Here is a 14673-nt window from a genome sequence, read left to right on the forward strand (position 1 = left end):
AAGAACAAATTCCACGACACACAGCAATAAATCTCATTCTGACTTGGCACTGAAGTCACTGGGGCTGATAGACAAGATGGGATTTTGTGAGAAGTATAGGAGGAGATAGTGGGGGCATTAATCATAATCTTTTAGTAGTGTGAGGGATCAAATATTATTCCTTTGTTCAAAAACAGGAGTAGGCTTTGAAAAGCTAAAAGAAGAAATGAGGTTGCTTTGGCAAGAAAGGTGAAAATAAATCCAAAGGATTTCTACAGTCATATTAATAGCAAAAGGATAGTGAGGGATAAAATTGGTCCCTTAGAGAATCAGAGTGGACAGCTATGTGCGGAGCCAAAAGAGATGGAGAAGATTTTGAACAATTCTTCTTTGGTATTCACTAAGGAGAAGGATATTGAATTGTGTAAGGTAAGGGAAACAAGTAGGGTAGTTATGGAAACTATGATGATTAAAGAAGAGGAAGTACTGGCGTTTTTAAGGAATATAAAAGTGGATAAGTCTCCGGGTCCTGACAGGATATTCCCTAGGACCTTGAGGGAGTTAGTATGGAAATAGCAGGGGCTCTGACAGAAATATTTCAAGTGTCATTAGAAACGGGGATGGTGCCGGAGGATTGGCGTATTGCTCATGTTGTTCCATTGTTTCAAAAGGGTTCCAAGAGTAAACCTAGCAATTATCGGCTTGTGAGTTTGACGTCAGTGGTGGGTAAGTTGATGGAAAGTATTCTTGGAGATGGTATATATAATTATCTGGATAGACAGGGTCTGATTAGGAACAGTCAACATGGATTTGTGCGTGGAAGGTCATGTTTGACAAATCTTATTGAATTTTTTGAAGAGGTTACCAGTAAAGTTGACGAGAGTAAAGCGGTGGATGTTGTCTTTAAGGTTCCACACGGAAGATTAGTTAGGAAGGTTCAATCGTTAGGTATTAATATTGAAGTAATGGATTCAGCAGTGGCTGGATGGGAGATGCCAGAGAGTAGTGGTGGATGACTGTTTGTCAGATTGGAGGCCGGTGACTAGTGGTGGATAACTGTTTGTCAGATTGGAGGCCGGTGGCTAGTGGTGGATAACTGTTTGTCAGATTGGAGGCCGGTGACTAGTGGTGTGCCTCAGGGATCTGTACTGGGTCCAATGTTGTTTGTCATATATATTAATGATCTGGATGATAGGGTGGTAAATTGGATTAGTAAGTATGCAGATAATACTAAGATAGGTGGAGTTGTGGCTGATGAAGTAGGTTTTCAAAGCTTGCAGAGAGATTTAGGCCAGTTAGAAGAGTGGGCTGAAAGATGGCAGATGGAGTTTAATACTGAAAAATGTGAGGTGCTACATTTTGGTAGGACTAATCAAAATAGGACATACATGGTAAATGGTAGGGCATTGTAGAATGCTGTAGAACAAAGGGATCTAGGAATAATGGTGCATAGTTCTCTGAAGGTGGAATCTCATGTGGATAGGGTGGTGAAGAAAGCTTTTGGTATGCTGGCCTTTATAAATCAGAACATTGAGTATAGGAGTTGGGATGTAATGTTGAAATTGTATAAGGCATTGGTGAGGCCAAATTTGGAGTATTGTGTACAGTTCTGGTCACCGTATTATAGGAAAGATGTCAATAAAATTGAGGGAGTACAGAGGAGATTTACTAAAATGTTGTCTGGGTTTCATCTCCTAAGTTACAGAGAAAGGTTGAACAAGTTAGGTCTTTATTCTTTGGAGCGTAGCAGGTTGGGGGGGGGGGACTTGATAGAGGTATTTAAAATTAACAGGGGGATAGATAGAGTTGACGTGGATAGGCTTGTTCCATTGAGAGTGGGTGAGATTCAAACAAGAGGACATGAGTTGAGAGTTAAAGGGCAAAAGTTTAGGGGTAACATGAGGGGGAACTCCTTTACTCAGAGAGTGGTAGCTGTGTGGAACGAGCTTCCAGCAGAAGTGGTTGAGGCAGGTTCGATGTTGTCATTTAAAGTTAAATTGGGTAGCTATATGGACAGGAAAGAAATGGAAGGTTATGGGCTGAGTGCAGGTCCGTGGGACTAGGTGAGAGTAGGAGTTCGGCATGGACTAGAAGGGCCGAGATGACCTGTTTCCGTGCTGTAATTGTTATATGGTTATATAGGCTTATGCATAACAACCACAGGCCTGTTCAACTTTGATGGGAAAGGAGGACTTTTAAAAACACTGATGCATAAAAAGGTTGGAGGACTTAAAGAATCAGAATCAGTTTCACTGGCATATTAATGCAAAGAAAAGCATAATAATGAAATATATATATATTAACATTTTAAATAAAATTAGTGCAAAAAGAGAGCCAAAAAAGAGAGAAAAAAAAACAGACGTAGTGTCATGGGCTCACGGTCCATTCAGAAATCTGATCATAGAGGGAAGAAGCTGTTCCTGAAATGATGAGTGCCTCTCTTCAGGCTCCTGTATCTCCTCCTTGATGGTAGCAACGAGAAGAGGGCATTTCCTGGGTGGTAGGGGTCCTTAATGATGAATGCCGCCTTTTTGAGGCATCACCTTTTGAAGGTGTCCTCAATGCTGGAGAGACTAGTGCTGACGATAGAACTGGCTGAGTTTACAACTTTCTGCAGCTTTTCTCAATCCTGTGCTGTGGTCCCTCCATGCCAGACAGTCCCACACTTGTGGGCACCTGAACAGGATGGTGGTAACTTCACCATACCTTAGTGTGTCTGCGTGTCCTGCGAAACAAGAAACTACGCTGGTTTAAATACTGCTGTGCTGAACACCAGCTGTCCATCCAGTAGCTCCTCCCTTTTCTCTCTGTAGGAACTCAGAAGCTAGCAGTGTCCTTGCAGAAATCCCAAACAAACTGTGAGCAGTCTTCACCTCTCTCTCTCTCAATAACAAGTTGTTTGTGCTGTACAGCTGCACACTCTCTCTCTTTTTAAAAGTACAGTCCACAATGAATAACTCAGGATATCGTCACAAAGGTAAAAGGTTATCGTAGCAGTCCTGACGAAGGGTCTTGGCCTGAAACGTCGACTGTACCTCTTCCTAGAGATGCTGCCTGGCCTGCTGCGTTCACCAGCAACTTTGATGTGTGTTGCTTGAATTTCCAGCATCTGCAGAATTCCTGTTGTTTAGGTTATCGTAGAATCGGTGTTGTGTAATAGCCCAGATCTTATGGGGGGGGGGGCTGGAAGATTGCAAATGTCACTCCACACTAAGGAAGGAAGGCAAAAGTATGAAATTTAGGCCAGTTAGCCTAACCTCAGTGGTTGGGAAAGTATTGGAATCTATTATTAAGGATGAGATTGAGAGGAACGGAGTCATCGACACTAAGGTTTTCTTTTCTCCCATTTTTTACGATGTTAAAACAGCCCAGGTCTTTTTTTTTCCAGTTTAGTTGATTAATTCTGTTTAGATTAGTTTTTTTTTGGGCGGGGGTTATTTTTTGTTCCTCTTTCATGATTTTTGTTTAGATATTTTTCTTTGTTCTATATTATTCATTGGTATCCTATATCATTGGGAGTTTTATCATTTAAGTAGTATTTGGCTTTATAATCACTCATGTTAATTATAACAATGTATTCCCAATAACTTTGTACTACTACTACTATGTCATGTTTATATCTTTATGAAACTAATAAAAAGATTGAAAAAGAAAGAAAGGATGAGGTTTCAAGGTACTTGGAGACTTGAAGAATAAAATAAGTCAAAGTCAGCATGGTTTCTGTGAAGGGAAATCTTGCCTGACAAATCTGTTAGAATTCTTTGAGGAAGCAAAAAGCAGGGTGGACAAAGGAGAGGCAGTGGATGTCATTTACTTGGATTATCAGAAGGCATTTGATAAGGCATCTTAAGTTAAAATCCAATGGAGTTACAGAAAAGGTACTGGCATGGTTAAGGGAATGGCTGACAGTAGGAGGCAGCGGTGACTAGTGGTGTTCCTCAAGGGTCAGAATTTGGACTGTTACTTTTGACGTTGTTAGTCAATGATTTAGATAGTAGAATTGATGGCTTTGTGGCAAAGTTTGTGAAGTTTGTGGATGATATGAAGATAGGTGGGGGGGGTAGGTAGTGGTAAAAGGAACAATAGAATCAGAATCAGAATCAGAATCAAGTTTATTATCACTGGCAGGTGACGAGAAATTTGTCAACTTAGCAGCAGCAGTTTAATGCAATACCTAATCTAGCAAACAGAAAATAATAATAATAAAGGTGATAATGCCGAGCATTTATAGGACATTAGTCAGGCCACTGTTGTCAACAGTTTTGGGCCCCTCATCTCAGAAAGGATGTGTTGTCATTGGAAAGAGTCCAGAGGAGGTTCATGAAGATGATTTCAGAAATGAGGGGTTAACATATAAGGAGCGTTTGGCAGCTTTGGGCCTGTACTCACTGGAATTTAGAAGAATGTGGGGGTGAGTCTCATTGAAACTTACCGAATGTTGAAAGGACTAGATAGGGTGGATGTGGAGAGGATGTTTCCTGTGGTGGGGGTATCCAGAATTAGAGAGCACCGCCTCTAGTTGAACACAAGTTCAAGTCGCTGCATTTTAAGAACAATCAGCTCTGGTGAAACTTGCAGTGGAGCATTTCCATGCTTCTAATATTTGACTGCAAAATGTCTTCAAGTTAAAGAAAAGATACCCTGAGACACAATCTAATTACCAGATTTAGAGGGGGCATTACTGCCAGCTATGGTGCACTTAACATTTTACAGAATTGCTCTAAGTTTAAAGACCCTTTATTTTCAAAGTATGTATACTACAGAGAAACTTCTGGGGGACTTCCGGTAGCGCTCATGGAGTGAAGTCGCGTTCTTGACTCGCTCCATTACCTCTGAGTTTTTCTTCTTATGATCAGCTATATTTTAATTAACCATTAAGGCATCAATACACTTTTTTTAGGGAGCGTATACCGGAAGTCATGGGAGTAGTTTTAGTGCTTGCTTCTTTTGGACTGGTCTGCGTTAGATTTAGCCTTGGGGTCATGGGGTGGGGGGTGGTGGGAGGGGATTCACGTTTTAGTTTCTTTCTTCTTGGGCTATATACATTATTGAAGTATTGGTTGCGTTCTTCTTCCCGGTATCTCTTGTATGTTCTGTTCCCTTTCCTGGTTCGTGGGTCGAGCCTATCGTCAATCCTCCTTGTTGCGGGTTGACTTTAGGGTTTATGGAGTCTATTATTAATTTTGTCTCCTGGAATACTAATGGTCTTAATCATCCTATTAAAAGGAAAAAAGTTTTTAAAGTGTTCCGGAGACTTAAAGCACAAATTTTATATTTACAAGAGACCCATGTGCAGAGGGGGGACAGACTACGTTTTTTTAAATTCTGGAAGGAACAACAGTTTCATTCGAACTCCAATGCTAAGATTCGAGGCGTCTCTATTTTTATAGACTCCTCAGTTACTTTTATACAACATGATATTATTTCTGATCCGAATGGTAGCTTTCTATTGGTTAGTGGTTTACTATTTAATAAAAAAGTAGTTTTGGTTAATGTTTATGCTCCTAATATGGACTGTCCGGAATTTTATAAATCATTATTTAATCAGTTTCCAAATTTGAATGAGTTTTCATTGATCTGGGGCGGAGATCTTAATACCTGTTTGTCTCCAGCTTTGGACCGTTGGCTCCTGTACGGACCTTACCTAATAAATCTGCAACTTTGATTAATTCATTCCTTTCTGATTCTGGGTCGACGGACATTTGGCGTTTTTTGTATCCTCAGGAAAAAGATTTTTCTTTTTTTTCACATGTTCACCATTCCTATTCAAGAATTGATTATTTCTTTATTGATTCTCGTCTTATTTCCTCAGTGATTAAATGTGATTATGACTCTATAACCATTTCGGATCATGCTCCACTTAAGCTTTCTATTAAAATTCTGGCCAATATACAAAATAATAGACAATGGCGTTTTAATTCGCTGTTGCTTCAGGACTCGGACTTTGTTAACTTTATGAATGAACAGATTGACCTTTTTTTTACAATTAACTATACAGAGGATATTTCTGTCAACATTCTTTGGGACACTTTTAAAGCTTATATTCGTGGTCAGATTATCTTGTATTCTGCTGCTTTGAGGAAGAAGCTGAAGCAAGAGGAGTTGGTAATTGTGGACAAGATTAAGGAAATTGATAAGAAATATGTTATAGCTCCTTCTGAGGAGTTATATAAACAAAGAACTGAACTTCAAATGGAACACAGTTTATCACTCTCGTCCTCGATTGTAAACCAATTAAAGAAAACAAGAAGTGAATTTTATGTACACGGTGACAAAATTGGCAAACTGTTGGCTCATCAACTGAAGTCTAATCATGCTAAATCTCAAGTTAATCAGATTTATAACCAAAATGATCGACTGATACTTGATCATGTGGGGATTAATCAAACCTTCTGTGATTTTTACTCTTCCTTATATCAATCAGAGTCTCCTCGAGATTCTAAATATATGAATGATTTTTTAGATAATTTAGACTTCCCTGAGATTTCACAGGATATGTCTTCTATGTTAGATACTCCCATTACCACGGATGAGATTAAGAATGTTATTTTCTCTATGAATTTGCGGAAAGCTCCTGGCCCTGATGGGTTTACCGTAGAATTTTATAAATATTTTGCTCCTTCATTAATCCCTTGGTTCTGTAGGGTTTTTGAGGCTTCATTAAAACTTGGTAAACTTTCTGAATCTTTTAATAGAGCGTCAATTTCTCTAATATTAAAGAAGGATAAAGATCCTGCTCAATGTGCATCTTATAGACCAATATCTTTATTAAATGTTATTTCTAAAGTTTTTTCTAAGTTATTAGCAAATAGATTAGAAAAAGTACTTCCTTCTATTATTTCGGAAGACCAAACGGGTTTTATTAAAGGTCGTTACTCTTTTTATAATATTCGCACACTGTTAAATATTGTTTATACTCCCTCACAAAATGTTCCTGAGTGTGTTATCTCTTTAGATGCTGAGAAAGCTTTTGATAGAGTAGAATGGCCTTATTTATTTAAGGTGCTTGAAATGTTTAATTTTAGCTCGAAATTTATATCCTGGATTAAACTGTTATATCATTCTCCTGTGGCCTCGGTCCGTACTAACTCTTTAAGTTCACCTTTTTTCCCTCTTTTTCAAGGTACTCGACAAGGTTGTCCTCTTAGTCCCTTATTACTTGATATTGCATTAGAACCTCTTGCAATTGCCATTCGAGAATCTCCAAATATTACTGGGATAACTCGGGGCTTAAAGTCCCATAAAATATCACTCTATGCTGATGATTTACTTTTATATATTTCTAATCCCCAAAAATCCATCCCGGCTGTTTTAGAGCTATTAGCACAATTTGGTCTTTTTTCAGGTTATAAATTAAATCTTAGTAAGAGTGAACTCCTTCCAATTAATAAACAACTTCCCTTATATTATAAATTTCCATTTAAATTGATTAATAATTATTTTTCATATCTTGGGATTAAAATTACTTGTAAATACAAAGATTTATTTAAGACTAACTTTTTACCATTAATAGACCATATTATTCAACTTTCATCTAAATGGTTTCCTTTATATTTAACTTTGATTGGTCGTATTAATGCAGTTAAGATGTTTTTTTTTGCCAAAATTTTTATATATATTTCAGGCATTACCAATCTTTGTTCCAAAATCTTTTTTTGACAAAGCCGACTCTAAAATTTCTTCATTTATTTGGCAGAATAAAAACCCGAGACTGGGTAAGATACATTTACAGAAAGCGAAGAGAGATGGAGGCTTAGCATTACCTAACTTTAGATTTTATTATTGGGCAATTAATATTCGACATATGAAATTCTGGTTACTTGACCAGGATATACTATCCATTCCTAAATGGGTAGCACTGAAATTACAATCTGTTCAGGGTTTTACACTTGGCTCTATTTTAGGTTCCTCTCTTCCTTTTGATTTGAAACGCCTTAAACAGGTGTCTAACCCGATAGTTAAATATACCTTACGTATTTGGTTTCAATTCAGAAAATTTTTTGATCTTAATCAATTTGGGTTAGCCATTCCTATTTTAGGTAACATTTTTTCCTCCCTCTTTTACGGATCGTGCTTTTCAAATTTGGAAGACTAAGGGTATTTCACGGTTTTTGGATTTATTTTTAGATGGTTCCCTTATGTCTTTTGAACAATTATCTAATAAATATAACTTATCAAGAATACATTTTTTTAGATATCTACAAGTTAGAAATTTCCTAAGTACTATACTTTCTTCCTTTCCAATGCTTCCTCCTACATACATTTTAGATACTATAATTAACCTTAATCCATGTCAGAAAGGTGCATCGGCTATGATTTATAATATTATTATGAAACTTAGGAAAGCTCCATTTGATAAGATTAGGGTAGATTGGGAACAGGAATTGGGGTTTATCATTTCCGTGGATGACTGGGGGCAGATTTTACAATTAGTCAATACTTCCTCTATCTGTGCTAAACATTCCCTAATTCAATTTAAACTTGTTCATAGAGCACATATGTCCAAAGATAAGTTAGCGCGCTTTTATTCTCATATTAATCCTTTTTGTGATAGATGTCCGGGGCAGATAGCCTCTTTAACTCATATGTTTTGGTCTTGCCCTACTCTGGAAACTTTTTGGAGAGACATTTTTAATATTATCTCCAAGGTATTGAATATAGATATCTCTCCTCACCCTATTACTGCTATCTTTGGACTACCTAAAATTTCCAGTAATCTTTCCCCTTCAGCCTGTAGAATGATTGCAATTCTTACTTTAATGGTGAAAAGATGTATCTTACAACATTGGAAAGAGCTTAATGCTCCAACCACCTTTTTTTGGTTTTCTCAGACGATATTATGCTTGAATTTGGAGAAAATTAGAAGCAATCTTTATGACTCCTCATTTAAATTTGAACAGACTTGGAGATCTTTTATTCAATATTTTCATTTAATGTAATATATACCCTTCTTGTTTTTTTTTACTGTTTTTAATGGAGGTCGGGATTAAGGATGTGATTTTAAGTTTTTTAACTGTTTGGTTTCAAGTTAGCCCATTGCTTTGCTTTGCTTTTAGTTAGTTGCACGGTGGGTTTTTTTTGGGTTTTTTTTTCCCTTTTCTCTATTGATATATATATAAAAATTAGTATACTATTATGTTACCTTGGTATGTTATGTTTAAATTACATTGTAGTATTTTTTTTGTATTAATATCTTCTGTAATTTTATTATATTCTAACAGTGTATTAGTGTCTATATGGCTTACCTTTTTGTATACTTATTCAATAAAAAGATTTAAAAAGAAAGAAAAGAGAAACTTCTTCTTCAAGGGAGACATAAAACAAATAGAATCCACAAAAACCCTGCCATACATCCAATGTGAGAAAAAGAAAGAAAAAAATTCTGCAAGTAAGTAAAAAAAAATCCAGAGCATAAACTGCAGAACCCAAAGACAAGTCCACAGCCTCAGAGCCAGTTCAGTGCTGCAGACCACAGGTGCGGAGCCAGGTTCAGCGCTGAACTGAGCAAAGCCTCACAGAATATGGTCATATGAAATCAAGGAGTTAAATTTGTACTTCCATCATCTTTCACCTCTCTCAGCAAGTGAACATTGACAGAACTTTTTAGCAATGCTTATCATAAGACATATACTGTATAGTCAGATGTTAGTAAACTACTCAGTGTTTTGACAATAACATATGATAAAACTTTAATCACTGCAAGTTCATTTGATAGTGGTCTTGGAAACTAGCCATCTGACAAGTCTTTAGTCGAAAACACAATGGAACTGCAAAGTATTTGAATCATTAGCCCAGTTTCAAAACCAAATTTAACAAGATTTAAGGTTGTTTAATATTATTTCCAGTACACAATTTCTAAGAATTGTTACTCCAGATCCACTGCATCACAAATAAAAATATAAGATAAAGTACACAATAAAAAATACCATAAATATAAATACATATGATAGCAAATATAGATAGATTGTAGTGATGCTACGCACAGGAGTGTCTGCACAAAAGGTGATTGACAGGAAATGATAAAGTAGTGGTGGTTGGGGGTGTGAATGGATGAGTTAGTGGGTGGAGATGTTGATCTGCCTTACTGCTTGGAAAAATAGCAGTTTTTTGAGTCTGGCGGTCCTGGCGTGGATGCTACATAGTCTTCTCCCTGATAGGATTGGGACAAAATCCATGAGCAGGGTAATTGGTTTATCCGGCACCATTCTGTATATACACTATGTACTTGATGGTGGGGTAGATGGGTGCTAGTGATACATTGGGTAGTTTTGACTAGCCGTTGTAGAGCCTTCCCGACTATTGTAGTGCAGTTTCCCTACCGTGCAGTGATGCAGCTTGTTAGGATGTTCCCTACTACATCCTTGCAGGCAGGTTTGCTAGAGCCGTTCAGAAAGGATTAAACTTACTTGGCCAGGAATGGGAACTAGAAAGATATGGCTAAGGATGGAGCAGTTGGTATACAAGTAGATGCAGTGTAATGAGACTGTGAGGAAGGAAAGGCAAATGAAAGGGCAAAATTGCAGTCAGTGGATGAGTTAAAGTGTAACATCATGCCAAAACCAGAAAGGGTGATGAATACAGGACTGAAGGTACTCAGTAGGCTAGGCAGCATCTATGAAAAAAAAGAGTATAGTCAGCGTTTCAAGTTGAAACCCTTCAGCAGGACCCTTCAGCATTTTGTGTGCGCTGCTTGGATTTCCAGCATTTGCAAATTTTCTCTCGTTTGTGACAGAACTGAAGCTGTTATATTTGAATGCATGCAGCATATGGAATAAGGTAGATGAACTTGTAGCACAGTTAGAGATTGGCATGTATGACATTGTGGGAACCGCTGAGGTGTGGCTGGAAGAAAATCATAACTGGGAGCTTCACATTGTATCAAAAAGTTAGGCAGGTCAGTGGAGGGGATGGGGTGGCTTTGATGGTAAAAAATAACATCAAATCATTTTAAAGAGGTGACATGGGATCGGAAGATGTGGAATCCTTGTGGGCAGAGTTAAGAAACTGCAAGGGTAAAAAGACCTTGATAGAAGTCATACACAGGCCTCTGAACAAAAGCCAAGGACGTGGGCTACAAATTACAATGGCAGATAGAAAAGGCAGGTAAAAAGGGCAATGTTGTAATAGTCATGGGGGATTTCAATATGCAAGTAGAGGGGGAAAATGCCTACAAGATGGCTCTTTGATGTTGAGTCATAAAAAAGTACAGTTCAGAAACAGGACCTTTGGCCCACCTAGTCTATGCCAAACCACTTAATCTGCCTACTCCCATCGACCTGCACAGGGCCAGAGCCATCCATACCCCTAACATCCATGTGGCTATCCAAACTTCTCTTGAATGTTGAAATTGAGCTCACCTGCACCACTTGGAGTTGATGTGGAGAAGGTATTTCCTATAGTGACGAGTCTCAGACCAGAGGGGACAGCCTCAGAATAGAGGGATGTCCATTTAGAACAAATGAAGAAAAATTTCTTCAGCCAGAGGGTGATGAATCTGTGGAGTTCATTGCCATACACTGCTGTGCGAGTCACTTGGTATATTTAAGGCGGAGGTTGATAGGTTCTTGATTAATCAGGTTACAGGGAGAAGGCAAGAGAATGGGGTTGAGAGGGATCATAAATCAGCCATGATAGAATGGTGGAGCAGACTCAATGGCCTAATTCTGCTATGTTTTATTGTCTTACATTCTTTCTGCACAGCTAGAGAAGGTCGTGAGTATAGATGTGTAGAGTCCAGTTCTCTTCAGCTAGCTCAGAAAGTAAAAGTGTTGGCGAGCTTTCTTGACTGTGTAGAATCTGTTCCGGGATGCCAATGTAAAGAGGGGTGTGACAACCAGGAATAACAACCCAAATCAATTGGACTATTCAAAATTTCAAAATTCTGGCAAGAATTATTTAAAGATTTCATTGAGAATTCTTCACACAACATTTGTCCCAGTTTATAATCAAAAGTGACTGCTTATCTGAAGGTTTTGTGAATAGTGCACTCATTCTTTATTTACTTTTCTTACTTAGAGAAACAGTGCAGACCAGGCCCTCCTTGTCCAAAGAGACATGCCAGCAGCAACCCACCTATTTAACCCCTGCCTAATCATAGGGCAATTTACAAGGACCAATTAACCTACTAACTGGTACATCTTTGGACTGTGGGAGGAAACCAGAGCACCTGGCGGACACCTGCGGGAGGAGGTATAGAGACTCCTTACAGAGGACGCCTGAATTGAACCCCAAACTCCAATGCCCTGAGCTATAATAGCGCCATTCTAAATGCTACACTAAATTATTCTACCAAATATATTCTGATATGAGTTAAGGACAGCTGCCCACTTTAGCCTGCTCTGACATTTATAAGATCAGGATTGATCTGAGACCATCAGATGATATGCTTCCTTTTAATTCTTCCAATATGAATAATTTGACATTTTCCCACATAATACACTATTCCTAAATTCTTGCCCACTACCTATATGCCTCTGTGGTCACCTTGTCATTCTTACCATGTATCTTGTTTCGCTGGAGGAACTCAGGAGGTCAGGGAATAAACAGTCCATATTTCGGGCCAAGACCCTTCATTGGGACTGGAAAGGAAGGAGACAGAAGCCTGAGTAAGAGGTGGAAGGGGAGGAGTAGCAGCTGGCAAGTAATAGGTGAAATTAGGTGAGCAATAAGGTGGATGGGGCGGGGGGTGTCTGGGAATGAAGTGAGAAGCTGGGAAGTGATAGTTAGAATAAGTAAAGGACTGAAGGAAAAATCTTGTAAGAAAACAGTGGACTACAGGAGGAAGGGAAGGAGGAGGGGCACCAGAGGGAGAAGATGGGCAGGTGAGAAGAGTGCGTTTCCCCCAGGTGGTCTGCATTCCTCCCACATTCCAAAGATGACATGTTAAGCTTAGAGAGTTGTAGGCATGCTATGTGGGCACCAGAAGTGTGGTGACACTTGCAGGCTACCCAGCACAAATCCTCACTGGTTTGATACAAAACACATTTCACTGCACATTTTAATGTACATGTGACAAATAGAGCTAATTGCGAATCATTTACTGTGAAAGCCCACAACAAAATGAATCCCAGGGTTGTATATGGTGACATATATGAACTTTGATAATAAATTTATTTTGAATGTTGAATATTGTATGTTTGCTGCATGAGCCTGGCGATATACCATGACTGCATGACAACAATTGGATGCTTTTTGTTAACCCCAAATCTACAAGTGCTGAGTTTCATGTTAAAAGCAGGATTATGTTAAGCTTACCCTCTCCACTTCCGGCAGGCAGTCCAGGAGACTGGCTGTGTACTCACAGTCACTCGGGTCATTCTCACACCCAGAAGAGGTAATCTTGAGGGGTTGCTTAGCCATGGCATCCAGAACAGCATCATATAGCTGCTTCGTTATCAATGGTGATGGCAGTTCCCTCAGGTAGTCCTTGAGAACACCTGCACAAGCAAAAAAAACAGAAATCAATGTGACCATTTACCTTGTATCTGCTTAACTCTTAGGAATGGCAAAAAACAATAATAGATAAACTGTATTATTTATGTATTATTTTTTGGTTTTCGGAACAGTTCAGCAATGGGGTGAGTGAAGTTAAGTGAAGTTATCCCCTCTGGTTCAAGATCCTGATGGTTGAGAAATCCCTGAACCTGAACGTGATTTGTAAAGTTTGTCTTCTTTTGCCCATTGTTTGTCTTGTCAGTTTTTGTTGTGTGTTTTTTTTTATTGACTCAACTCTATTTCTTTATTCTACTGTGAATGCCCACAAGAAAATGAATCTCAAGGTTGTATATGGTCACATATATGTACTTTGATAATAAATTTACTTTGAACTGGTTTTCCAAAATTCTTTTCTGCTATTGAGCTGGGAAAAGAAACAGATAACTGTGTGAAAGAGTAAGATGGATTGGACAATGTTAATGCTGATCAAAACCAGGAACACCTTTAAAAACATTTCATTGAAACAAATCACAATGAACCAAACATAATAGAGACCTCCCTCTGGTGTCCCCTCCTTCCCTTTCTCCTATCCACTCTCCTCTCCTATCAGATTCCATCCTATTTAGCCCTTTACTTTTCCACCTATCACCTCCCATCTTCATACTTCATCACTCCTCCCCCACACACCTGGTCTCACCCATCATCTGCCAAGTTGTACTCCTTCCTCTCCCCTCACCTTCTTATTCTGGTTTCTTCCACTTTTATTTCCAGTCCCGATGAAGAGCCTTGGCAAGAAACATTGGCTGGTAATTCCCTTCATAGACCAGGGGTTCCCAACATTTTCTATGTCATAGTCCAATACCATAAAGTAAGGGGTCTGTGGACCCCAGGAAGGGATCCCCTGCCATAGATGCTGGCTGACCTGCTGAGCTTTTCCTGCAATATCCAAGTGTGTTGCTCTGATATTAAAGATCACAATGTGGAGACTACAAGTAGCCCAGGTCATTTCGTATACACTCAGTGTCCACTTTATTAGGTACAGGAGCAGAACCCAGTGTGGTCTTCTGTTGCTTAGCCTATCAACTTCAAGGTTCCATGTGTTGTGCATTCAGAGATGCTCTTCTGCACACCACTGTTATGACACATGGTTATTTGAGTTACTATCACTTTCCTGTCAGCTTGAACCAGTCTGGACATTCTCCTCTGACCTCTCTCATTATCAATGCGTTTTCACCACAAAACTGCAGCTCACTGGACTTT

The 14673-nt window shown here is 38.8% G+C and overlaps 1 protein-coding gene across 2 annotated transcripts in view; it reads right to left on the bottom strand.

The window, feature by feature from the left end:
- The window catches only part of syde2 (synapse defective 1, Rho GTPase, homolog 2 (C. elegans)), a 144933-nt gene that overhangs the window by 29987 nt on the left and 100273 nt on the right, over positions 1-14673 (bottom strand). For both annotated transcript variants that reach the window (XM_063064798.1, XM_063064799.1), the window contains exon 5: positions 13234-13415. In XM_063064798.1, the coding sequence (XP_062920868.1) occupies positions 13234-13415 (182 nt within the window). The remainder of the gene's footprint in view (positions 1-13233; positions 13416-14673) is intronic.

Source organism: Mobula hypostoma, chromosome 12 (assembly GCF_963921235.1).
Source record: "Mobula hypostoma chromosome 12, sMobHyp1.1, whole genome shotgun sequence".
Classification (NCBI taxonomy): domain Eukaryota; kingdom Metazoa; phylum Chordata; class Chondrichthyes; order Myliobatiformes; family Myliobatidae; genus Mobula; species Mobula hypostoma.